The sequence below is a fragment of the Gopherus evgoodei genome, chromosome 3, assembly GCF_007399415.2.
Source record: "Gopherus evgoodei ecotype Sinaloan lineage chromosome 3, rGopEvg1_v1.p, whole genome shotgun sequence".
Taxonomy (NCBI): Eukaryota; Metazoa; Chordata; order Testudines; family Testudinidae; genus Gopherus; species Gopherus evgoodei.
In genome coordinates this window covers 224245979-224271835 of record NC_044324.1, presented here as the reverse complement: position 1 = coordinate 224271835, position 25857 = coordinate 224245979, and the positions used below count along the sequence as shown (strand labels likewise).

The following is a 25857-nucleotide window of genomic DNA, read 5'->3' as shown; positions in this document are numbered from 1 at the left end:
CACACCCCGGCTCTGCTTGGGCCCAGCGCCCACCTCCCAACTGCACTAGGGCCAAACCCCTCTGGGGCCAGAAAAGGCCCCGCCCCACAACTCTACCCAGCTACACTGGGGCCCCGCCCCTGCTCTTGCTGAACGGCCTGTGACACCTCAGGCCGGGCCGCACGACGGCACGTTACTATAGAAACCAAGAACAACAGAAGCCCGGTTCCGCTTCGCCTCAGCCAGCGCGCGCAAACGGGGAGAGTTAAGAAGAGAGGCGTGCGCGTGCGCAGTCGCGCTCTCGGGGCTCCCGGCGCATGCGCGCGAACGGCCTGGCGCGCAGCTGCAGCCGGAGCCGGGACGATGTCTCGCTACGGGCGCTATGGAGGCGGTAAGTGCCGGGCCGCCGCCGCTTTTCCGCTGCTCGGGGCCCAGGGGAGCGGTCTGCGCGGGGCTCGCTGGGGCGGCGCCATTTTGCGCAGATCGGGCGCGCGCCGCGGTGGGAGCGCTGAGGAGCGAAATGGAGGCGGTGTCAACAAAGATGGCGGCTCCTCAGTGGGGGCGGAGCCATGGACTGTCCGCTGAGTGGCGGCGCGCGCAGCCTTCCTCTCCTCGCCCCCGCGGGGGAGGGGCGCCACCCGGCTGCTACTGAGCATGCGCTTGCGAGCCGGCCATGGCCAGGCCCAGCGGCTGCAGTAGCCGCTCAGAGCCGGGAGGGGGCGGGCTGAGGCGCTCCCAGGCAGGGCCGCGGGGAGGTGACTGGCGCCCCCCACAGGGCGAGGGGTCCGCACGGCAGGACTGCAGCGCTCAGCGCCCCCGGCCCGGGGCGGGGCCCAGAGCCGGGTTGTGTCTCTGCCCTGAGACGTCGGGTGTGTGTGTGTGTGTGTGTGTGTGTGTGTGCCTGTGCAACTCTGCCCCTCCCCCACTGTGAGACGTCTGTGTGTGTGTGAGAGCGACTCTGCCCCCCCGCTGAGATGTCCTGTGTGTGTGAGAGCGACTCTGCCCCTCCCCCACTGTGAGACTTCGTGTGTGTGTGTGTGTGTGTGTGTGTGTGTGTGAGAGCGACTCTGCCCCCCCGCTATGAGATGTCCTGTGTGTGTGTGAGCCACTCTGCCCCTCCCCCGCTGTGAGATGTCCTCTGTGTGTGTGTGTGTGTGCGCGCGCAACTCTGCCCCCCCACTATGAGACGTTGTGTGTGTGTGTGTGTGTGTGTGAGAGCGACTCTGCCCCCCCGCTGTGAGATGTGTGTGTGTCAGAGCGACTCTGCCCCCCCGCTGTGAGATGTCCTCTGTGTGTGTGTGTGTGTGTGTCAGAGCGACTCTGCCCCCCCGCTGTGAGATGTCCTGTCTGTGTGTGTGTGTGCGCGCGCGCGCGCAACTCTGCCCCCCCGCTGTGAGATGTGTGTGTGTGTGTGTGTGTCAGAGCGACTCTGCCCCCCCGCTGTGAGATGTCCTGTCTGTGTGTGTGTGCGCGCGCGCGTGCAACTCTGCCCCCCCACTATGAGACGTTGTGTGTGTGTGTGTGTCAGAGCGACTCTGCCCCCCCGCTATGAGATGTCCTGTGTGTGTGTGAGCCACTCTGCCCCTCCCCCGCTGTGAGATGTCCTCTCTGTGTGTGTGTGTGTGTGTGCGCGCGCGCGCGCGCAACTCTGCCCCCCCACTATGAGACGTTGTGTGTGTGTGTGTGAGAGCGACTCTGCCCCCCCGCTGTGAGATGTGTGTGTGTGTGTGTGTGTGTGTGTGTGTCAGAGCGACTCTGCCCCCCCGCTGTGAGATGTCCTGTGTGTGTGTGCGCGCGCGCGCGCAACTCTGCCCCCCCACTATGAGACGTTGTGTGTCTGTGTGTGTGAGAGCGACTCTGCCCCTCCCCCGCTGTGAGATGTCCTGTGTGTGTGAGAGAGCGACTCTGCCCCTCCCCCGCTGTGAGATGTCCTCTGTGTGTGTGTGTGTGAGAGCGACTCTGCCTCCCCCGCTGTGAGATGTGTGTGTGAGAGCGACTCTGCCCCCCCGCTGTGAGGTGTGTGTGTGTGTGTGTGTGTGTGAGAGTGACTCTGCCCCCCCGCTATGAGATGTCCTGTGTGTGTGTGTGTGAGCCACTCTGCCCCTCCCCCGCTGTGAGATGTCCTCTGTGTGTGTGTGTGTGTGCCTGTGCAACTCTGCCCCTCCCCCACTGTGAGATGTCCTGTGTGTGTGTGAGAGTGACTCTGCCCCTCCCCCACTGTGAGATGTCCTGTGTGTGTGTGTGTGTGTGTGAGAGCGACTCTGCCACCCCACTGAGATATCCTGTGTGTGTGTGTGAGAGCGACTCTGCCCCCCCGCTGTGAGATGTGTGTGTGTGTGTGTGTGTGTGAGAGCGACTCTGCCCCCCCGCTGTGAGATGTGTGTGTGTGTGTGTGTGTGTGTGAGCGACTGCCCCCCCGCTATGAGATGTCCTGTGTGTGTGTGTGTGAGCCACTCTGCCCCTCCCCCGCTGTGAGATGTCCTCTGTGTGTGTGTGTGTGTGCCTGTGCAACTCTGCCCCTCCCCCACTGTGAGATGTCCTGTGTGTGTGTGAGAGCGACTCTGCCCCTCCCCCGCTGTGAGATGTCCTCTGTGTGTGTGTGTGTGTGTGTGTGTGTGTGTGAGAGCGACTCTGCCCCCCCACTGAGATATCCTGTGTGTGTGTGTGTGTGTGAGAGCGACTCTGCCCCCCCGCTGTGAGATGTGTGTGTGTGTGTGTGTGAGCGACTCTGCCCCCCGCTATGAGATGTCCTGTGTGTGTGTGTGTGAGCCACTCTCCCCCTCCCCCGCTGTGAGATGTCCTTTGTGTGTGTGTGTGTGTGCCTGTGCAACTCTGCCCCTCCCCCACTGTGAGATGTCCTGTGTGTGTGTGAGAGCGACTCTGCCCCTCCCCCGCTGTGAGATGTCCTGTGTGTGTGTGTGTGTGTGAGAGCGACTCTGCCCCCCCGCTGTGAGATGTCCTGTCTGTGTGTGTGTGTGTGTGCGAGCGACTCTGCCTCCCCGCTATGAGATGTCGTGTGTGTGTGTGTGTCTGTGCAACTCTGCCCCTCCCCCGCTGTGAGATATCCTGTGTGCGCGTGTGTGAGCGACTCTGCCCCCCCGCTGTGAGATGTCCTGTGTGTGTGTGTGTGTGTGTGTGTATGAGCGACTCTGCCCCCCCGCTATGAGATGTCCTGTGTGTGTGTGTCTGTGCAACTCTGCCCCTCCCCCGCTGTGAGATATCCTGTGTGCGCGTGTGTGAGCGACTCTGCCCCCCCGCTATGAGATGTCCTGTGTGTGTATGAGCGACTCTGCCCCCCCGCTATGAGATGTCCTGTGTGTGTGTGTGTGAGTGTGTGTCTGTGCAACTCTGCCCCTCCCCCGCTGTGAGATATCCTGTGTGCGCGTGTGTGAGCGACTCTGCCCCCCCGCTGTGAGATGTCCTGTGTGTGTGTGTATGAGCGACTCTGCCCCCCCGCTGTGAGATGTCCTCTGTGTGTGTGTGTGTCTGTGCAACTCTGCCCCTCCCCCGCTGTGAGATATCCTGTGTGTGTGTGTATGAGCGACTCTGCCCCCCCGCTGTGAGATATCCTGTGTGTGTGTGTATGAGCGACTCTGCCCCCCCGCTGTGAGATGTCCTGTGTGTGTGAGTGTGTGTGTGTGTGTGCGAGCGACTCTGCCCCCCCGCTGTGAGATGTCCTCTGTGTGTGTGTGTCTGTGCAACTCTGCCCCTCCCCCGCTGAGATATCCTGTGTGCGCGTGTGTGAGCGACTCTGCCCCCCCGCTATGAGATGTCCTGTGTGTGTGTGTGTGTGTGTGTGTATGAGCGACTCTGCCCCCCCGCTGTGAGATGTCCTGTGTGTGTGTGTGTGAGTGTGTGTGTGGATGAGCGACTCTGCCCTCCCGCTGTGAGATCTCCTGTGTGTGTGTGAGTGTGTCTGTGCAACTCTGCCCCTCCCCCGCTGTGAGATATCCTGTGTGCGCGTGTGTGAGTGACTCTGCCCCCCCACTATGAGATGTCCTGTGTGTGTGTGTGAGTGTGTGTGTGTATGAGCGACTCTGCCCCCCCGCTGTGAGATGTCCTGTGTGTGTGTGTTTGAGCGACTCTGCCCCCCCGCTGTGAGATATCCTGTGTGTGTGTGTGTGTGTGTGTGTGTGTATGAGCGACTCTGCCCCCCCGCTGTGAGATCTCCTGTGTGTGTGTGTCTGTGCAACTCTGCCTCTCCCCCGCTGTGAGATATCCTGTGTGCGCGTGTGTGAGTGACTCTGCCCCCCCACTATGAGATGTCCTGTGTGTGAGTGTGTGTGTGTGTGCGAGCGACTCTGCCCCCCCGCTGTGAGATGTCCTCTGTGTGTGTGTGTCTGTGCAACTCTGCCCCTCCCCCGCTGAGATATCCTGTGTGCGCGTGTGTGAGCGACTCTGCCCCCCCGCTATGAGATGTCCTCTGTGTGTGTGTGTGTGTGTATGAGCGACTCTGCCCCCCCGCTGTGAGATGTCCTGTGTGTGTGTGTGTGTGAGTGTGTGTGTGGATGAGCGACTCTGCCCTCCCGCTGTGAGATCTCCTGTGTGTGTGTGAGTGTGTCTGTGCAACTCTGCCCCTCCCCCGCTGTGAGATATCCTGTGTGTGAGTGACTCTGCCCCCCCACTATGAGATGTCCTCTGTGTGTGTGTGTGTGTGTGTGTGTGTATGAGCGACTCTGCCCCCCCGCTGTGAGATATCCTGTGTGTGTGTGTGTGTCTGTGCAACTCTGCCCCTCCCCCGCTGTGAGATATCCTGTGTGCGCGTGTGTGAGTGACTCTGCCCCCCCACTATGAGATGGCCTGTGTGAGTGTGTGTGTATGAGCGACTCTGCCCCCCCGCTGTGAGATGTCCTGTGTGTGTGTGAGTGTGTGTGTGTTTGAGCGACTCTGCCCCCCCGCTGTGAGATATCCTGTGTGTGTGTGAGTGTGTGTGTGTGTGCGAGCGACTCTGCCCCCCCGCTGTGAGATGTCCTGTGTGTGTGAGAGTGTGTGTGTGTATGACCGACTCTGCCCCCCCGCTGTGAGATATCCTGTGTGTGTGTGTGTGTGCGAGCGACTCTGCCCCCCCGCTGTGAGATGTCCTGTGTGTGTGAGAGTGTGTGTGTGTATGAGCGACTCTGCCCCCCCGCTGTGAGATGTCCTGTGTGTGTGTGTGTGTGTGTCTGTGCAACTCTGCCCCTCCCCCGCTGTGAGATATCCTGTGTGCGCGTGTGAGCGACTCTGCCCCCCCGCTATGAGATGTCCTCTGTGTGTGTGTGTGCAACTCTGCCCCTCCCCCGCTGTGAGATGTCCTCTGTGTGTGTGTGTCTGTGCAACTCTGCCCCCCCGCTGTGAGATGTCCTGTGTGTGAGAGCGACTCTGCCCCTCCCCCGCTATGAGATGTCCTGTGTGTGTGTGTGTGTGTCTGTGCAACTCTGCCCCCCCGCTGTGAGATGTCCTGTGTGTGTGTGTGCGACTCTGCCCCCCCGCTATGAGACTTCGTGTGTGTGTGTGTGTGTGTGCGCGCAACTCTGCCCCCCCGCTGTGAGATATCCTGTGTGTGTGTGTGAGCGACCCTGCCCCTCCCCCGCTGTGAGATGTCCTGTGTGTGTGTGAGTGTGTGAGCGACTCTGCCCCTCCCCCGCTGTGAGATGTCCTGTGTGTGTGTGTGTGTCTGTGCAACTCTGCCCCCCCGCTGTGAGATATCCTCTGTGTGTGTGTGTGTGTGAGCGACTCTGCTCCCCCGCTATGAGATGTCCTGTGTGTGTGTGTGAGCCACTCTGCCCCTCCCCCGCTGTGAGATGTCCTCTGTGTGTGTGTGTGTCTGTGCAACTCTGCCCCCCTGCTGTGAGATATCCTGTGTGTGTGTGTGTGTGTGTGTGAGCGACTCTGCCCCTCCCCCGCTGTGAGATGTCCTGTGTGTGTGTGTCTCTGTGTGTGTGAGTGACTCTGCCCCCCCACTATGAGATGTCGTATGTGTGTGTGTGTGTGTGAGCGACTCTGCCCCCCCGCTATGAGATGTCGTGTGTGTGTGTGTGTGTGTGTGAGCGAGCAAGCGACTCTGCCCCCCGCTATGAGATGTCCTGTGTGTGTGTGTGAGCGACTCTGCCCCCCCACTATGAGATGTGTGTGTGTGTGAGCGACTCTGCCCCCCCACTTTGAGATGTCCTGTGTGTGTGTGTGAGACTCTTCCCCCCCTGCTGTGAGATGTCCTGTGTGTGTGCGCGCGAGCGACTTTGCCCCCCCGCTATGAGATGTCCTGTGTGTGAGTGTGAGCGACTCTGCTCCCCCGCTATGAGATGTGTGTGTGTGTGACTCTCCCCCCCGCTATGAGATGTTGTGTGTGTGTGAGCGACTCTGCCCCCCCCGCTGTGAGATGTCCTGTGTGTGTGTGTGTGCGTGAGCGACTCTGCCCCCCCGCTATGAGATGTCCTGTGTGTGTGTGTGTGCGCGACTGCCCCCCCGCTGTGAGATGTTCTGTGTGTGTGCGCGCGAGCGACTCTGCCTCCCCCGCTATGAGATGTCCTGTGTGTGTGTGTGTGTGAGAGAGAGCGACTCTGCCCCCGCTATGGGGTGGCAGTAGTGTGTGTGTGAGAGACTGCCCCAGCTCATCTGTCTGCATAAAGCCTGAGACCAGCTTACAGCCTTGTCTTAAGGGGTATTCTGATTATTCCAGGGTGTAGTGTGATGCCTTTGTTTCCTTTTTTTAAATGTGACTTATTGCTCATAGCACTTCCTTTACCTGGTGCATACATCTAAGGGCTTGGCTACACTGGAGAGCTGCAGCACTGGTGGTGGGTTTACAGCGCTGCAACTTAGTAACTGTCCACACCTGCAAGGCACATCCAGCGCTGCAACTCCCTGGCTGCAGCGCTGGCTGTACACCTGGTCTGCTTGGGGTGTAACGATTGCAGCGCTGGTGATGCAGCGCTGCTCATCAAGTGTGGCCACCAAAAGCGCTGTTACTGGCCTCCAGGGTATTAGGAGGTATCCCAGAATGCCTGCTCACAACAAACCAGAAGAATGGCTGAACTCCGAGCTCCCCAGAGCTACTTATCTAAAAAACAAACACAGCTGCTCTTTGCTCCAGCGAGGCAGGGGAATTGCTTTGGAATGTTCACAGCTGTTTGCTTGAGGAGAGAGCGGAGTCCGTGTTGAGCAGCTGCATATGTGGTCTGAAGGCTATTTAGGAGTGCATAATTTGCATTTAGTGAATGAGAGGGGTGGGGGAAGGGGTCAAAGCTTTTTAAATGATTGAAGGAAGGTGCTGTGTATCTTCCAGTCCTTAGAACTTGCAAGGCAGGGAGCTGAGAACAGTGTCAGCTCCAAAAATCCACTCTGTCTCCCCCACACACCCTGTCACACTCCACTCCACCCCCCCGTTTTGAAAAGCACGTTGCAGCCACTTGAACGTTGGGATAGCTGCCCACAATGCACCACTCCCAACAGCACTGCAGATGTGGCCACACTGCAGTGCTTTCCCTACACAGCTGTACGAAGACAGCTGTAACTCCCAGCACTGTACGACTGGGAGTGTAGCCATACCCTAAGAGCAAATAATCATTGCTGAAACTAACACCAGTATTTCTTGTCACAGCTCAGTGTTTCTCAGAGAGCACTTTGTATTGTGATGTTAGCAGTTAGTTCTGAATGTCCCCCTCCCCCCCCTTTTTTTAAAAAGCAGCACAAAATTTATTCTTTAGGGTCATAGGGCATCAAAGCTGACAGATTTGCTAGGTTGATATCACAATTTCCTTTAATCCACCCATGGGGATTGCATTGGCAAGGTGCTGTTTTGTCACTTTTGCCAGGACCCTAATGCTTTCCTCATATCAACACTTGGTTCCACAATATTCACTACAGGCCAGATTTCCAAAGACTGAAAGCCCCTAGATGCTTTTGAGAATCCCACTAGTTGCCTAAATGCCTTTCAAAAACCTGGCCCTCAGGGTACTATACTATCATATGAAGTCATTCTTTTTTTTTTTTAAAGTTACGTATAAGTATTCAAACAGCATGAGTCATACACCCACAAAAATGATGAAATTAGAATTAGGGGTTATTTTAATTTTTTGCCTTTTTGTTTGAGTTATTAAGGTACACTAGCTTCATAATTCCCCATTGCCTCACCCAAACAATTCATATATCTAGAACAGTTATACATACCAGCAACATTAAATACTGTTTTGGACATGCATAGTGAGATTCCCTCCCGCCCCTTATTGAAAACACTTTTAAAAAATCCTTATTTGTGTCCCCATCCTGCAAATGCTGAAATTCACTGTCCTCATTACTTCATTTGTTGCATGCATAAATATTGTTCTGCTACATTGTTTATACTTCCAGTTGCATATTTTAATTTCATAGCCTTCTGTATGAAAAAAAAATCACTGAAATGTAACATTTTCTTAAGAATGAGGACACAGACTGGTTCTGGCTAGGCTGTTAAATGAAACATTCATAGCTTGACAGATACTGTGATTATGGGGCTAGCTCTGCTCCTTTCCCATCAGAGGTACTTGGGTCTATATGTCTAGAAGTCTCCATTTTTGTGGGTGTTATGGAAAACCAGATAAAGCATTTTGAACTAAAGGAATGAATAAGCTTTGTCCCCCTCAACTTGCCTTATCTGCTTTTATTAAGGAAATGTCTAGAGGGTGTGAAATTAATGTGCATATATTACAGCACCATAAAACCCTGTGTGGACATTTTCATTCAAAAGTAAAGTGGCCAGTGTTGACAGTAGCAGTCAGGGCAACCAAAGAAAATTGCAGGAGTCCTTCCCCAACATTAATAATCAGACCTTTGGCTTGTTTTCAACAGTTTTAAAATTTGAGCTAGTCCAGGTTTATTCACTTTTTGTATCCAAAGAGTAAGAGTGTAGTAGTGGAGTATGTGTCTTAATTTACAGAAAAGCCTTTGCACTATTTCACAGGTATCAATTTTGGGCTGATAAGCCACTTACTGAAGTGTTAAGGTTAGAATTTAAGGTGACCTTGCTCTTCTTTTCTGTCCAGTGCGGATCAGGACATCTTTCATGAGCTGGAGAATGAAGGTCCGATAGCATCATGCTAGCTCAGGGGTCAGCAGCCTTTCAGAAGTGGTGTGCCGACTCTTCATTTATTCACTCTAATTTAAAGTTTTGAGTGCCAGTGATACATTAATGTTTTTAGAAGGTCTTTCTCTAAGATTGTTATATAACTAAACTATTGTTGTATGTAAACTAAACAAGATTTTCAAAATATTTAAGACGCTTCAGTTAAATAAAAATGCTGATCTTACGCTGCCAGCCTGCTCAGTTCGCTGCCAGCCTGGGGTTCTGTTCACCTAGGCTGGCAGCAGGCTGAGCAGGGCCTGTGGCCAGGATGCTGGCAGGCAAGGGGCTGGCAACTGGAACCCCAGACCTGGGCGGGAGGGGGGTTTCTAGGGGTCGGGGCAGAGGGCAGGGGGTGTAGGGGGGGTTCAAGGGTCAGGGCTGGGGGAGGGGGGTGCAGGGCAGAAGAGCTGCTCATGGCAGGGGGCTGGGAGGGATATTTCCTGTTCCACCCCCTTCCCCAGAGCCCCATCCCTTCCTCTTCTACAGAGCAGCCAGCATGCTGCCACTCTTCCCCCTCCCCCTCCCAAGGGCCATCAGCTGATTGGTGCAGGGAAGGAGAGGAGGAGGGGCAGGAAAGCACCACACTGGGGGAAGAAGTGGGGAGGGGGGAAGCTTGGCTGCCGCAGGACCAAGCTTCTGCCTCCTGTCCCCACAGGGGAGAGCGGTGGGGGCTGAGTGGGGCTGGAGGCCGGGACAGCGGCAGGCAGCAGCGTGCCACTCAAAAATCGGCCTGAGTGCCGTTTTTGGCATGCGTGCTGTAGGTTGCTGACCCCTGTGCTAGATCCTGCTGTGCATGCAGTGAGTGGTGGCATATGTGTTCAGTGATCCCATCTCTGAGCAATGCATCTAAAGTTGTGGTACTCTTATCCCATTAGAATTAGCCAATTGGTTCACGTTTGGTGCTTTAACTGGGAAGATTCCTCTTTAATTTCTGCCTTTACCTGCTCACTACCCCACTATAAACCAATCTTATCCCAGGGAAGTTTGCAATACTGCATACATATACAAACAACATCTTTCTTATATTATGATGGTAATACTAATGAGTCTATTATTAGGATACCCACAAAGGTATGAGGACAATATGGATTTTTGTTATCCTTTCAGCTAACTTAAAACATTGTGATGTTTTTCTTAGCACACGTACAGAGTGCAGAGCTGATCACCTACCCAGAAACACCCATAAATAATGTGGCAGTGTGAAGGATTGGGGGCTGTCTTATAACACCCTCTTCCAGTTGGGCATAGCCTAATCCTTTCCCTGGAGGAATTCTGCCTGGAACCTTCTCAGAGCCCAGGGAGGTAGTTTTTAGCAGGGTTAGTTGTGGTTTCTTTTTGTTATTTCACATTTCCTCAACAAAACAAGATCTAAAGTTCAACTCTATCCCTCACACCCATAAGTTCATCAACCCAAAAGTTCCTGGTTCTTACCTCAGAGTCTTTATGATAAAAGGATTCCCCACCATTTGCCTTCTGTCTACTTGTTTCTTGGAGTAGTTGTTGTAGCCTTTGGCTGGTATTGCAATACCTCTGCTCTAGTTCCTGCTCGTCCTTTAATGAGGATCAAACAGTTAAGCGGCAGGTGTTTTTCCCAGGTGTAGTGGGTGGGGCTAATTAGCCAGTTGCGGGCCTCCAATTTGTCAAGGTCATTTTGAATTCTACTCCTGTCCTCCAAAGTGCTTGCAACCCCTCCCAGCTTGGTATCATCAGCACATTTTATAAGCATAATCTCCAATTCATTATCCAAGTAATTAGGGAAAATATTGATTCGTACTGGACCCCGGATCGACCTTTGCAGGTCCACACTAGATACGCCCTCCCAATTTGACAGCGAACCATTGATAATTATTCGAGTATCATCTTTAACCAGTTATGCCCTTACCTTATAGTAGTTTCATTTAGAACATATTTCCCTAGTTTGCTTATGAGAATGTCATGTGGGACTGTCAGAAGCCTTACTAAAATCAAGATATGTCACATTTACTGCTTCCTCCCATCCCGTTAGACAGTAATCCTGCCAGAGAAGGAAATCAGGTTTGTTTGGCATGATTTGTTCTTGATAGGTCCGTGCTGGCTATTCCTTATAACCCTATTATCCTCTAGGTTTTAACCAATTGACTGTTTAATAATTTGTTCCAGTATCTTTCTAGGTATCGAAGTTAGGCTGATTGGCCTGTAATTCCTGGGTCCTCTTTGTTCCTCTATAAAGAGACTCAGGGCTAGATTCACAAAGATTTAGATGCCTCTGTCTCAATTTTAAGTTCCACTGCAATTCCCAAAATCTCGCCAAACCCTTTAAGCACTCGGTTTCTGTATTCTCAGGGTAAAGTTCCTTAGATGCCTACTTGTCTACCTTTAAGTATGCGCGCTGCTGCCTTACTCTAGGCATCTGGATACCTATATCCCACCTAAGCCCAGAGCAATTCACAAACCAGGGAAGATGGTGGGAGACAATGTTTATTTTGCATGTGGGCCTTATCCTGTAGTTGTGCTCAGAGGCTGCCTAGTGGATTCAGTTACAAGTTACCTTATTGCTTCTAGCCTAGTGGTTAGTGCCCGTGCCTTGGATGGTTGTATACCCAAGTTCAATTCCTGCCTCAAGTAGAATGGGAAAAATGATGTGACTAGTGTTTCACACATCCGAGCTGAGTGCTCTAACCCCGTAGTTCTCAACCAGGGGTATACATACCTCTGGGTGTACACAGAGGTATTTCAGGGGAGATACATCAACTCATCTAGGTATTTGTCTGGTTTTACAACAGGCCGCATCAAAAGCACTAACTAAAATTTCATACAGACAATGACTTGTTTATATTGCTCTGTGCACTGAAATGTAAGTAAAATATTTATATTCCAGTTGATTTATTGTATCATTATATGGTAACAATGAGAAAGTCAGTACTAGTGGGCTGTGATACTTTAGTATTTTTTGTCTGATTCTGTAGGCAAATAGTTTTTAAGTGAGATGAAACTTGGGGATACACAAGACAAATCAGACTCTTGAAAGGGGTACAGTTGTCTGGAAAGGTTGAAAGCCGCTGCTCTAACCCCTGATCATGCCCCCTTCTTTGTGTCTGTAGTAATTTAACCCCCCCACCCCACCTCCACACACAAGTACATATACCAATTAAAAAAAAATCAACATGCAACTCTCACTAAATATTAAAAACAAGAAGGCATTGATTCAAACAGAGCCATTTAAGTATATAATAATGTAAATTTTAAGTGAGATACTGCTTACTTGCATCACACCGTTGTTACTAGTGTGATAGGTGCACCTGTTTTTTGGAGCACAGCAATTCCATCCTGGGTTGGACACTCGAGACAACTATCTGGAGATCCCCTTCTACCTTCAATTAAATGTGCACACTGCATCGTAGCAAACGGATTAATGTACAGGTGGCAACAACTTTGGATAATGCTATGCAAGCTAAACAGAAATCCGTCAAAGTGCACAGCACCATCTAGAGTCAAATGCACTGTGCCGTCTGACGACCTGATATGTCTGGAGGAATCAGCTTTGCTAGTTGTTCATTGCTGTGGGTAAAATGTGTGCTGTAATTTTTCCCCTCTAAAGCTTCTCAATCCCCCCTGCCCCCGAATATATTCTGTGCCCCCTAGTTTGACGGGGACGAGGAAGATGAGAGGTAGAAAGTTGTGACAGGTCAACCCCATCTGTCACAATTTGCTTCTTGGGATGGGAGTATGGGAAAGGCAGAGACAACAAATTGTGACAGGGCAGCAAAAAAAGAACGCCAGGTGTCAGTAAGTCTGCCAGTAGCGAATTGTGATGATAGCAGTTTGTAATGTTACACTGGCCACGTTGCTGAACTGTGGAGACGTGGTGGGTCTGGGGAGGGCTACTCAGTCACTCAACGACCGCGTGCCTTGCTCTTGCAGAGACCAAGGTCTACGTGGGGAACCTGGGCACCGGCGCTGGCAAGGGCGAGCTGGAGCGAGCCTTCAGCTACTACGGGCCCCTGCGCACCGTCTGGATCGCGCGGAACCCGCCGGGCTTCGCCTTCGTGGAGTTTGAAGACCCAAGAGATGCTGAAGATGCCGTTCGAGGTTTGGATGGAAAGTACGAATGCATTGTATTTCTGGTGGCCTTAACTTCTTACTAAGGGTGTGTCTACACTACAAGTGCGACAGCAGCATTGCCACCACCCCACTGGAGTGTAGACGCTTGCTACAGCAGTGATGGAAATTGTATCTCCATCGCTGTAGTAAATCCAACCCTTGAGAGACAAGGACGGTAGAATTCTTCCATAAACCTCATAGTGTCTACTAGGGATTTAAATATCATTTTTTAAAAATGCCCGTTTAAGCTTTTAAAATTATATCGTTTAACTGTTTAATATTTTACATCCCCAGTTGGCACGCCGTCACCACTCCCTCCTGCGCATTGTTATGGCAATGGGAGGTGCAGGGAGGGAGAGACCATCACGTGATCTGGGAGTATTATGGTGATTGGGAGCTGTCATGGCGAGGGAGATACTGGTCTCCCTCGGTACATTGCAGGACTTTGGCTAGTTCCGGTCACGTGCCCCTTGCTGCCCAGGTCCCTGGCCGCCCCATGGGCCAGGAGGCAGCGAGACCTCCCTAGTAGCGGCAGCAGCCAGAGTTAGTGCCCAGCACCACCTGGCCCCTCAGCCTGCCACACCGGCATCATGTGGCAGCAGCAAGCGGCGCCCTGAGTAGCCGCCCACACGGTAGGAGTCTGGATGGTGTCCAGGGCTCAGCATAGTCTCTCGAGGTGGTGAGGGGGCTCGCGAGGTGCTGGGCCAGCGGGGGGTGGCGGCTGCTCCCCAGGCAGGGGGCCTGTTTCTATGGAGGATGCCATGTTGCCTGGCCGGGATTGCTGTGCTGGCTCCTGGTGGGGAGCGAGGCACCCAGCCCTGGGAGCCAGCATTGATAGCCCAAGAGCGCAACACGTTCCAACCGCCCCTGGTCCCCACTGTTCTGGGCTCTCAAGCCATTGCCGTGCAAGGACAGCTCAACTTGTCCTGCCCTGGGCGCTGCTGCTGAGTGGAGAGCAGGATGAGGATAGAGAAGAGATGGATTTGTTAATGCACACAGTGTGCTCGGATGTGGGAGCAAGGGCAATCTGTTTTGAACGTTAACTGCAATATAGTAACAGTAAGACTAATACTTATCCGTTAACCATTTGACCGTTTAATATTTTACATCCCTAGCATCTACAACAGGGCTTGTGTAGGCTTACCTACATCTCTCAGATGAGAATTTTTCACACCCCTGAGTGATATAATTAGGTTGACCTAAGTGTTAGGTGTAGATCAGGGTTTAAAAGATGTAGCTCTTTTACAGCAATGGGATTCTCAAATGTTAGTGGTTCTTTAGAGATTGGCTTTCTTATTTTACAGGTGTTAGATAAGGAATAATACCAGATTATTAATTGCTATCTTTTATAAATCAAATTACAGGGTGATTTGTGGCTCCCGAGTGAGAGTTGAGCTGTCAACAGGCATGCCCCGCCGCTCCCGCTATGATAGACCTCCCGCACGGCGACCATTTGATCCTAATGACCGATGTTACGAATGTGGCGAGAAAGGTCATTATGCTTATGACTGTCATCGCTATAGTCGTCGAAGGAGGAGCAGGTATGTGTGTGAAAGAAGTGATTGATTCTTTTCACCAGTTACTGTTGTAGTCGTTAGCCAAGAAGAGAATGTTATGCCAGTTTAATTTAACTTTAATGCTGTATTCATACAGGTGTATTTTACAATTTGTTATTTCATATAAATGTTACTATATTAATAATCAACCTGGTCAAAACCTTTCAGGTTTCTTCGTTTGAGTCAGTCGCCTTGATTCAGAATGTCACGAGCCTTAAGATATCATGCTGAGGCGCCTTGCAAAATCCGACAATTAAGATCCTTCTAGACCTTGAGGTGATCAGCATAAGAGGCCAGATCCCCTCGAGCCATCTACACCTAGCTTCACCATATTCTTTAAAGGGCAGAAAATTTGAGATGGTGATCGCCGTAACAGTAAATTTGGCTTTCAATTGGGGCCCCCCCCCTCCGGTTTAGAAAGAGGAACACCAGATTGACCACATTCCCACCTAGAAAAATCTTCTTGCGTCAATCAAGCCTCACCCTGGCTCATTTGGCTGTCAGTTTGATCGTCGTTAGATTGAAGAGAACACCTAGATGCAGCGATCGGCTATAGATACTTCTAGATCGTCTAGATCTGCTAGACCTTGGGCCAAAGAGGGTCGACCTGCAAACTTGCAAGGTTTATTTTAATACACATTACAGTGTTTTATATTATAATGTAATTCTAAATGTAATTCAGCTTAACATCTTTTCTAGGTAGTAAAAATACTCAAAGCAAATAGGGCCCTGAGTTTTTCCAACTGACAGACACTAATTTTTAGTTGTCTGAAATTTTGACTTCAACAGAGGCTCACGTGCGCTAATTGCTAAATTTGTTTTCTAATACTTATTTTTTCTAACCTACCATTAGGTCACGGTCTAGATCTCATTCAAGGTCCAGAGGAAGAAGGTATTCTCGGTCACGTAGCCGAAGCCGTGGTAGGAGGTGAGTTTCAGGCTGTCTTGTGCTTCCCTTTTTCAAGAGATGTCAAACATTGCATAATTATATTTTTAAATTTTTCCCTGCAGGTCCAGGTCAGCTTCCCTTCGCAGATCGAGGTCGGTGTCACCTCGTAGATCTAGATCAGCCTCACCTCGCAGATCCCGATCGGGTTCTTTAAAAAAATCTAGGTAATTGTTGTTATGCACAATAACTATCAGATAATGTTTTTATTAAGGTTGTAAATTCAGATATGTCTGTGGAAAGTGTAACTTTCTGTGTTTGCAGAGCAGACTCTTTGAAAAGGGCCTGACAACCCTCAAGACCGAACTATAACTCCTTTAAAAGGGCTGTGGGGGAATGCATTAACTTGAGTTCCTCTTGAACTAAAGTAGATAGTGGAAAAAAAGAGTTTTCTGAGGGCTTGTTTACACAGAGCAGAAATGTGCAGTACTGCAATGTGACTTCTAAAGAGCATTAATATGTTTGTGCGTTAATTGGTCTGGGTAGACCCTGCTGGTGTGCACTAAAGGTTCTCTGGTGTGCTCTAACATAGTGCCATTTCAAACAAAAACGAGCTACGCGGACAAATTAATGTGCAGTACATTACCCCACCATGTAGGCAAGCACTGAGCTTTTGGGACTACATGGTTAAAGCTATAGCCTTATTCTGTGTAATCTAGGTGTCTGTTTGGATTGTTCTGTGCACCCTGTCAGTCCTGTGATCTTGACAGTTATCTGAGCACCGATCGGCAACAAGGCTACTTTGATAGGCTACTTTAATCATCGTAATACTTTCTCCTGGAGCTGGATTGGTTTTTATTAGTTTCTTTTCAAACTTAGATCTAGATCCAGATCACGATCAAGATCCAGGTCCGTTACATGGCCAAGAAGCAGGTAAGATCTTTGACAGAATTGATTAAAGCAACTAACTAATAGCTGCAGGCTGAATTAACTTGTGGTCAAATGCATTAGTTTTTTTTCAATTCTAAGTAAATGCTGGGTGTTCTCTAAACTCCTTTTCCAGCAAGTTTGGGGTATGAAGTGTTCTGAAATTGTACATCATAGACTTATTTGTAATAGATTTTATTACTTTACCTGCAGTTTTACAGGACACCTTCGGTTTAGATCTGTGATGGTGAACAAGAGGCAAAGCTTCGGTACATAAACCAGTTGTGATGAATATGCATGTATGCCAGTTAATATGTATGAGAAACACATAAGTCACCTAAAACTGAAGTAAGTCCTAGTACTCAAATGCACCTTGCCCATTTGAGATCATAATTCCTTCCTGCTTCTAACGTGCAGGAAGTCAAAGCACACTGTTGTGCTATTACGTAAAGCAGTTCCCTCCCAAGGATTCTCCATGCCAGATTCTTGATATTCTGTAGTGCCCTAGGTACATGCCCAGGACTAGTGCTTGAAAGACTCACCAGTGCCCAAATTCTTGGTTACTGCTGACTCAGACTGTCTGAACACTGATCTCTGAACGGTGCTGGGCAGCAACTGTTAGTTGTGGTACCTGAATTAGATTAAAAGGTGGCATAAGAGTGTGAAGGATTGTTTTGTACAGAATGGATCATAGGAATTAAATGTCTCAAACCGGATTTAAAGAATTGTGTGCAAAATGTTTCATGCTGGAGTTCTCATTAATACTTCTATAATGAGTAGCTCTAAGCCACAGTCCATGCGTGGCTGTGCCATGGACAACGAAGCTGGCATTCATGGAGCAGGTCTCCTGCTGTCTGTTATGTAAAGATGGAATTAAAATTTGGGATTACGGATGATGCTGTTCCAGTTTCTGCTCTCGACTACATCCATTGGTTTTGCTCCCTGTCTCGAAAGGCTGTAGTATTAAAGAAGAGCTCTCTCCTCGCTGCATCTCTTCCATTTCTTCTAGCAGCAGCTGTGTGGGGTGGGGGCATGGGGTGTGTCTAGAGAAAGCAAAGCGAAGCAGCAGCTAGAGGAGTAGGTGGGAAAGCCCCCTGCCTAAAGGGGAGGAAGAGCCCAGTACTGGTGATGGCAAGCGACAGGATCCCTGTTACAAGTGGGAGAGACGGTGAGAACTTTCTTGGGGAAGGGGAGGATGAAGAGTAGGGGAAGCCCTGCTTGGTAGTGGGGCAGGAGAGGTGAATCCTAACTAGAAGGACCAATGTAGAAGGTGACAGATAAGAGAGGAGAAATACTGACATGAGTGCAGTAAGATTCAAGAGGAAGGGAAGGAGGGAGACAGGGAGAAGCCCTGTCTAGTGGGGGGTGGGGGGAGAAGTGTGGTGTGCTTTCTCTTGCTGCTAAGGTGGGCTCTTTCTTCCTGTTACCGCATAAGCGCCACAGTGAGCCTTAACATTTCTTCCTCTAAATTCACTTCTCCACTTGGCCATTTTCATCTTCACTGAATCTGCCCAGACTTTAAGTGGCATATGCCAGTGATGTGCAGAGAACAACTAATCAAGCTCAACTTGCGTGTCAGCCAGGGAGACTCTTGGATAACCCTGCATACCATTGGCACTGAGTTTTAGCACTGGAATTGTTTTCTCAAGTCAGCAGTTTGTTCTCAGATGAAGGGATTACACCTAGAATTCCCATTTTAACATTAAACTTATTCATGGCCTACCCATGTCACTGTAAGTGTGCAGTTAACTGATGAAGCATTGATACTGTTCATTGGGCATGGTAAGCAGACGATTCTCATGGCTTCATTACAGAAGAACAAAGGGAAGGCTTGCAATAGAGCTATAAAAGTTCTAGAATCAGTTAAACGTTCTCATCCTGCTGCTAATTTTAAAATGTCACAAAATCACATTAGGAGAACTTGTTTCTGATGCTGGTTATATTAAGGAAGCACTGCTCTCATGCTAATTCTTTTTGTTGAAAGATTTTCTAAGCCAAGAAAATGGCACAAGTGTTGCCTTACTGCAGAAATAGTTAGGGGGTATCAAACACAAATGAATATGAGTGAGCAACTTATATCTGCCTTGAAAACATGCTGGTATATTTCATTACATGAGTATTGGTGCATGCGCCTGGGAATGGTTAGCAGTCACTGCAGGATGTGCATCACGAGGTGGAATGCATAGACTAACTGCTGACACTACTGGGGATTGCTTAAGTAAAGAATAAATATCGGTCCATTTCAAGATTTCTGCTTCTGAAAATACCTGAAAGTGACAACCCCAGTGACATTCAGTGTATGGTTTACTGTACCAGGCTTCATGCATTATCTTCACAAACTAATTGGCCACATGAGTGAAATTGCATTGTCTTGTGTGTCAAAGGAAATTCTGTGCAAAAGCAAATGAGCAACACTTGGTGTGATGAAGCTGGTAAGGAAGGTTGTGAATTCCTCAATCATAGTGACTTTTGATGATTGAGAGCTCTAGATTCTTACAAGAATTAATATTAGGACTGAGGTACAGCAGTGTCACTTGCCTAAAGCAGTATTTGTTTCAAAGAAACCAAGTTCTTGGTTCAGAAAGGACATTAAGGGATGCACTAGTTGAATGTCTTGATGTGTTCTGCGGACTGAACTCAATATAATAGTTCAGAGGTAGGCAACCCATGGCACGTGTGCCAAAGACGGCACGCAAGCTGATTTTCAGCAGCACTCACACTGCCCGGGTCCTGGCCACCGGTCCAGGGGGCTCTGCATTTTAATTTAATTTTAAATGAAGCTTCTTAAACATTTTATAAACCTTATTTACTTTACATACAACAGTAGTTTAGTTATATATTATAGACTTCTAGAAAGAGACCTTCTAAAAACATTAAAACGTATTACTGGCACGCGGAACCTTAAATTAGAGTGAATAAATGAAAACTCGGCACACCACTTCTGAAAGTTTGCTGACCCCTGTAATAGTTCAAAGTTTACCTAAACATAGCGATCACAGTTCTGACAACATCAAAGCTTATGAAATGTGGAAATAGTTGAGGAAAGGCTTGAATACTGGAAAACTAAAATATTATTTGTTGATGAAACTATCTAGAAAATTCATCTACTTTCATGGACAACATTGGTAACATTGAAGTGCGCTTCAAACTTGTTCCAGTGTAGCTGGCATCTTTGGAAGTCTTTTCAGAACAGCTAACTTTCCATAGGTAGAAAACATGTCACACTTTCAGCAGACACTCTTAACCAAGGCTGAAGATTTCAAGTGACGAAGGTGTTAACATTGAAATGATGATGATGTTGTTTCAGGAGAGTACTGTCTGGAAAACAGATTGGCTTTTAGGTGGAAGACATCCATCCCAATGGAATCTTGCAGTTTGGAATACAGCACTCAATTGTTTTGTAAAAATACTAGTCATAGCTTCGATTGGACAGTGTACTCATATGAACTGTCTCAAGTAATATCTAGAATAGAATGATGACTGCAGCATGTGTGGTACTGAATTAAAAAGCTGTCTTCTGAAACTTAACTGCAAAAGCCCCACACGTGGGTGGATTTCTGCCTGTCAGTTACTAGCCCTCCACAGTTTTCTTGGCATGTAGTATGAATTCTATCATCACTGGTTTAGGTAACTTCACTGTACATGCATCCCACTGGTGCTTTGCTGAGCCTTATTTCTCTCCCATTGTAGGTCTGGGTCCCATGGTAGATCTAAATCTGGCTCACCTGCTAAAAGGTGAGCATGTAATATAATGCACTAGACCTTTTAGAAGTAAGTGTTGCTTCATCATGATTCACAAAGCCCTTTGCTTGGACCAGTATTTCACTTGTATTTGAAGGATGTTATTGCTAAGTTTTAATAGTTGGGATTTTTACTACAAAGGTCATGAATATTTAGTGAGATGAGGGGTGGAGGGTGATTTCCCTACCCCATATTTTGTTTTAACTGTTTAGTTTCCACAACAGTACTGATTCCTCTTACTTAAACTTGTTCCTCTCCTCCGCCCCTATATCACAGATTTGTTGTGACTGTTAAAAATTGTTCTTAAAACACCTAAAAGGGTTTGTTGCAAAGGCATATAGAGCTCCAACTGTAGTAGGGATGGTGGGGATTAATTTGATGCCCCAACAAATCCTTGTAAAAGATTTTGGACGTGTTGCCAGTGATACCTATATAAAATGCTGACTAAGGTTCCAGAGAGTTTCTCACTCTTGTTAAGTATGGGAGAACTTGTTTTGATGTAATGTAATGTAACTTTGAGTTGTCACTGAGTGTTTCTGTTTTGCAGCCAATCAAAGTCCAGATCCCCCTCTCCAAAGAGAAGGTAAGTTGAATCTTGCTACTAAAGACTGCTGGGTGTAGCACATATTATAATGTCTTGTCCTCACTACTGAAAAGTCAGCATTTGCCAGCACTCAAGTTACTGGAACTTTTTCCTCTACTTAACTGTAAGCAGAAAAAGGAATCTTTTGGAGAGACTGGGCTTCCTTAATGCATATGACACTGATTACTAAAGTGAGGCACCCAGAGGTAAACTGCTCCGAAGAAAGTGGGAACATGGTGCATTATGAAGAGCTTGCCTTGGGCTATTTCTGTTGGACTTTCGTCCTCTGTAAAGGTTTAATTGAACTGAGATCCATGCAAGAGGATAAGCAAAAGCACATGAAACTTATGGGTAAATAATCACAGGGAGAATCCATTTTAAAAACTCCAGTGACTGTAATGAGACTAACTTCTTTTGTAGAAGGTGCAATGGGCTACTTTTGGCTTACAGTTAAACCTTTTTCAGAAGGACTGAACCCATTTTCTCAAGGGATGTTTGTAGCCAGAGGAAAAATCTGAATAATACTAAGGATAGTGGGAAATGGAAATGGCTCAGAGTAAAGCTGGAAACAGATTAAATGTGTGAAACAAAACAAACTAAAAACTTCTTGTAACAAACACCCATCTGGCTGAATGGACTCAAACTGCTGTCATCCTTGCTGCTGGCTCTACCTTAACAAATAGCTGCACAGTCTGCTGTTCCTACACGGTAATAACAAGATGAAATTCTCTACATTTTCCTTTTGAAGCCCAGATCAGTTCTTATCAGAACTTCTGTATGTTTTAATGTAATTAATCACTAGCTGCCTTTTTTCAATTTTAGTCTGAGCCATTAATAACTATTCTCCATTAACTTGGGTAAGTATGCTCTTCTGAACACTTGGAGACAACTCTTCCAAGCTTGGTAAAAATCCCCTGAGGGAAGGGGCGCATGGGAACCGGAGTAGCTTGTAACATGCCACACTGAGACCTTGTTTGTAGTCTTCCTTTTCCTCCTTACTCTGTTCTTTTCCTCTTATTCTTTTGAACACTTTAGAAAAGACTGTCAAATCCTAAAGATGCATTGTTTGTTCATAAAAAGACTAATGACTCTATAGCAAGCTTGAGATTTCTTACATCCTTGAGGATACTGTCTAACAGTGTATGTTTGCAAGGTCTGTTTTAGAAGAAGAACTAACTCACTAACTTCATCAGTGCTGGGAGGAAAGGGCTTTCTGGGTGTGGGGTTGAATCTGCATTTCCAGATGACTATTGAAGTTACTCCAACTGACTTCTGTTTTCTTTCACTTTCAGTCGTTCACCATCAGGAAGCCCTCAAAGGAGGAGTGCAAGTCCTGTAAGAATGGACTGAAATCTCAAAGTTAACCTTCTGGGAAGAACGTTATTTTGTTTACATTATTAAAAGGGATTTGTGGTGTCTTTGATGTAAATGGTAAGTTCTAGAAGGGTATTTCAATCTGCTAACAATTGGCCTGGGTCTGGATCATTTAAATTCTGCAAAGTCACATCAGTAGACTAGTGCACAACTTGTTTTGTTGTATGTATTAACATGCTGTGATCTGAAAATGTGAGACTCTTTTATTGACATGTTTTTTATTGCCTCGTTGAAATAAAATATGTATTTCTAACTAAAAACCTCCTTGTGATGCCCTACTGGTTAACACAAAAAAACAAAAAAGTGGCTACCATTAGCCTACCCTAAACCAATCATATTCTTCCCAGTTTATTTTAAATAGTTTCTAGTTATGTGAACTTGTTATTGACGTTAAATGGATGATGACAACATTTTAAACAGTGACAAAATCCTTTATCTCAGTTGCCATAACTTCCTGTAATATCATTTACATGAGCTCTCTATTCATTGTAATCTTCCAATGTAGAGAGAGTATGAATTTCTAATATCTAAAGTTTGTTTACAAAAAGTAAAGCCTTTCTTATCACAAAGCAGAAGGGCACAAGCACAATATTTCCACTGCAGGTTACCTTTAAATAACGGTTCATGTTCCGAGAGAAAAGGCAGCTATGTCACTCTTTCTCTATCACAACCCATTTATGGTCAGTTACTTGAACCTGAAAAAAACTGAACGAAACTGAGAACTTTTCTGCAACACAGGTTGCAATCATAAAGCAGCCTGTGTGCTGGTAGACAAAACCTGTTTAGATAATGGTAAAATAAACTCTATAGTGCACACAGCAAATACATGGTTGAAGAGCTTAAAATGAATCTTATGTGAAACTCCCCTAAAGGCTTGTTGGTCTGTAGCCAAGAGTTGCATGGGGATATGACATTTCATGTTGAAACTGAGACTGGCTGTCCATAGGTCTTATCTGATTGGCAAATATAGGGTTAGACTGCCAGTTTCCTTCTTAATAGATATTAAAAATCTCCATTTTTTTTTTATTCTGGACTACTTTATTTAATGTAGCTAGATGTCAGTTTCAACATTTAAGGAGAACTGTTAGGGTTTTCTAAACATCCACTGAATTTGAAAGAGCAGACTTGTGTGGGCTCCTAATGAAATGGCTAATGGCAGATTAAAAGTTTACAACTTGTAAAAGCATAACATTATTACTGTAGTATCTTAAATAGCAAAATGACCTTTTGGACCGAAAGACAAATTTTGGGTAACCCATAATTTTCAGATAACAGACTTCTCACTTAATGTTAGACTCCACTTGTGTCTGGTAGATGTTAGACCCCCTGCATTGTCCTCACGCTCTGAAAATGTTACATTTGGCAGCTTTAGTTCTAAAAAGTGTACTAGCCACTTTCCTAGCTTTGATGTCTAGTCTTGATTTTTCTGGTGTTTGATTTCCATACGTTCAGTGCACTGATGCTTAGCAACAGAAGCATCCACTCCCAGTGCTAATTATGCTGTGATTAATATTCTGCTAATATCCATAAAACAAGACTGCAAAATGGGGAGCAGGAAATGACAACATTGATTCTCCTGGAATAATTCAGCAAATATACCCAGAAGCCATTGCTTAGGATGACATTCATCAGTATAGCCTGTCCATTGTCTGGCAGTTTTACAATATAACTAGTCAAAGTGCCACATGGAATGATACTATTGCATTTAATGAGCTCTTTCTCTTCTGTACTGTTAAGACAAACACTCCACAATAAACATGCAGACTCTAAAATTTCTGTACTGGTACATCTCTTCTGTCTCTCCGCTCCTTCAGAGCAGCGGGGACTGTACTTCCTTAGGATTTAAGAGTTTGGTGCACAGTTAACTGTCTGTCATGGGAGTACTTAAGGAACCAGGGTCTATGCGGGCAGGACTGTTCCAAAGGGAAGGGTTCCCCCTTCTCTGATAGGCAGCAGTAGTGCCCAAAGAGTGGGCAGCACAGACTGTAAAGGAGCTGTGGCCAGTGATGTTCTGAAATACAGTGCATCCCTTCTGCAAACAAAAACTGGCAAGTAGTAGAAAACCTTAAGAGCATCTGGTAATGCCAGTCTAGTTATTGCAATTAACAATCATAGCAGTTTAAGGGCTTGTGTACATGAACGTTGCATGAGCTTAAGATGTGTGAATTTAAAGCTAGTTAAACCTGTGCAGACTCTGGTGTAGATGCTCCTTGATTCTAGTTTGGTGTTAATTGGTTGGGAACAGGTTTGACCTAAACTGGAAGGACAAACCGTTAAACAAACACGTATCAGCACAGAGCTTTGCTGCACTAGTTTAACACTTTTTTTTGGTAATGCAACTTGTGCATGTAGACCAAGTTTAAGAGGAAACTAGCTGCCCAGGAAAACCTGCAGGCTTAGAGCTGGGAGGAGAATGTTCAGTGGGAGAGAACCAGGCAACAATTCTAGCTAGAAGTAGGGGCTGAGTGGGAATTTACCATGTGTGAGGGAGTTGGGTGAGACATTACTGTCATGCTAACATCTGATTGAAAAAAGGTAATAGTGCTGATGTAATAGACTTTGCAGGACAGTTGACTCGGTACTGTACAACATTGTGGGTAAGTTAGAGTGATACAAAATCAAAATGGCACACATTAAATGAATTGAAAACTCTCTCGCTAATAAGTAGGGTCCTCTGAGGATTGGTTCTTGGTGCTTTGCTGTTTATTTTTATCACTGACCTGGAAGAAAAAGCATTACTGATAATTTTACAGATGACACGAAAACAGGGGAGTGTTTTGGTAATAATAATGAAGAGGACATTGATAGTGTGTTCTGGATTGCTTTGTAAATGGCACACAAGCAAACTATGCATTTCAGCATTGCCAAATCTAAAGTTATACATCTAGGAACAAAGAACCAAGGCCATGCTTACAAGATGGGGGGATTCTTCTAGAAAGCAAAGATTTGGGATCACAGTGGATAATCAGCTGAATATGAGGTCCCATGATACTGTTGCCAAAAGGGCTGTGATCCTTGGATGTATAAAGGACTATAAGGCCTGGGCTACACTAGAAGGGGCGTTTGAACTAAGATATGCAACTTCAGCTACGCAAATAGTGTAGCTGAAGTCGAAGTATCTTAGTTTGACTTACCTGGCTGTCCTCACGGCAGCGAGTCGACTGCTGCGGCTCCCCCATGAAGGTGGAGTACAGGTGTCGATTCACGGATCCATTTATCGCGTCTAGATGAGACACGATAAATCGATTACCCGATACATTGAACACTACCCGCCGGGGAAGGAGAAAGGGGAGAGGAGTTTAAAAGAGGCCTTGACATGATCGAATTGATGGATGAGGAAGACAAGTTTTGTAGCCACTAAGGGCCAAGTTTTAAAGGTATTTAGGTGCTTAATTCCTACTGAAATCAACGGCAGTTAGGTGCATAAGTCCCTTTGGGGATCAGGGCCTCAGTGCTGGCCTAACTCTCCCTCTGACATCAAGGGGAGCTTTACCAATGGGAACTGTCAAGCCAGTGTCGAGAGAAGACGGTTACTCACCTTTGTAACTGTTGTTCTTCGAGATGTGTTGCTCACATCCATTCCAGTTAGGTGTGCGCGCCGCGCGTGCACGTTCGTCGGAAACTTTTTTACCCTAGCAACTCCAGTGGGCCGGCA

General features: G+C 47.5%; 1 protein-coding gene across 6 annotated transcripts; it reads left to right on the top strand.

Moving 5' to 3' along the window:
* The first annotated feature begins 264 nt into the window (after positions 1-264).
* On the top strand, positions 265-23978 carry LOC115649351 (serine/arginine-rich splicing factor 7). 6 transcript variants are annotated; one of them, XM_030558280.1, is made up of 10 exons: positions 265-370; positions 12956-13136; positions 14500-14676; positions 15545-15619; positions 15703-15804; positions 16463-16510; positions 16718-16773; positions 20195-20239; positions 20793-20828; positions 22121-23978. In XM_030558280.1, exons 1-10 carry the CDS (start codon positions 343-345, stop codon positions 22165-22167), a joined length of 795 nt encoding a protein of 264 aa, XP_030414140.1. In that variant the 5' UTR covers positions 265-342; the 3' UTR covers positions 22168-23978. The 6 variants fall into 6 exon arrangements, with proteins under 6 accessions (XP_030414140.1, XP_030414139.1, XP_030414143.1 ...); XM_030558279.1 differs by having other exon boundaries at positions 16457-16510; XM_030558283.1 differs by lacking the exon at positions 16718-16773.
* The last annotated feature ends 1879 nt before the right edge of the window (positions 23979-25857 follow it).

What these genes read in the sequence shown, in the direction of transcription:
- LOC115649351 (XM_030558279.1), top strand. Translation starts at nt 343, where the DNA reads ATGTCTCGCTACGGGCGCTATGGAGGCG. An exon ending in AGTCGTCGAAGGAGGAGCAG is followed by an intron (nt 14,677 to 15,544) that starts GTATGTGTGTGA and finishes ACCTACCATTAG; the next exon opens with GTCACGGTCTAGATCTCATT. An exon ending in GGTTCTTTAAAAAAATCTAG is followed by an intron (nt 15,805 to 16,456) that starts GTAATTGTTGTT and finishes TTTCAAACTTAG; the next exon opens with ATCTAGATCCAGATCACGAT.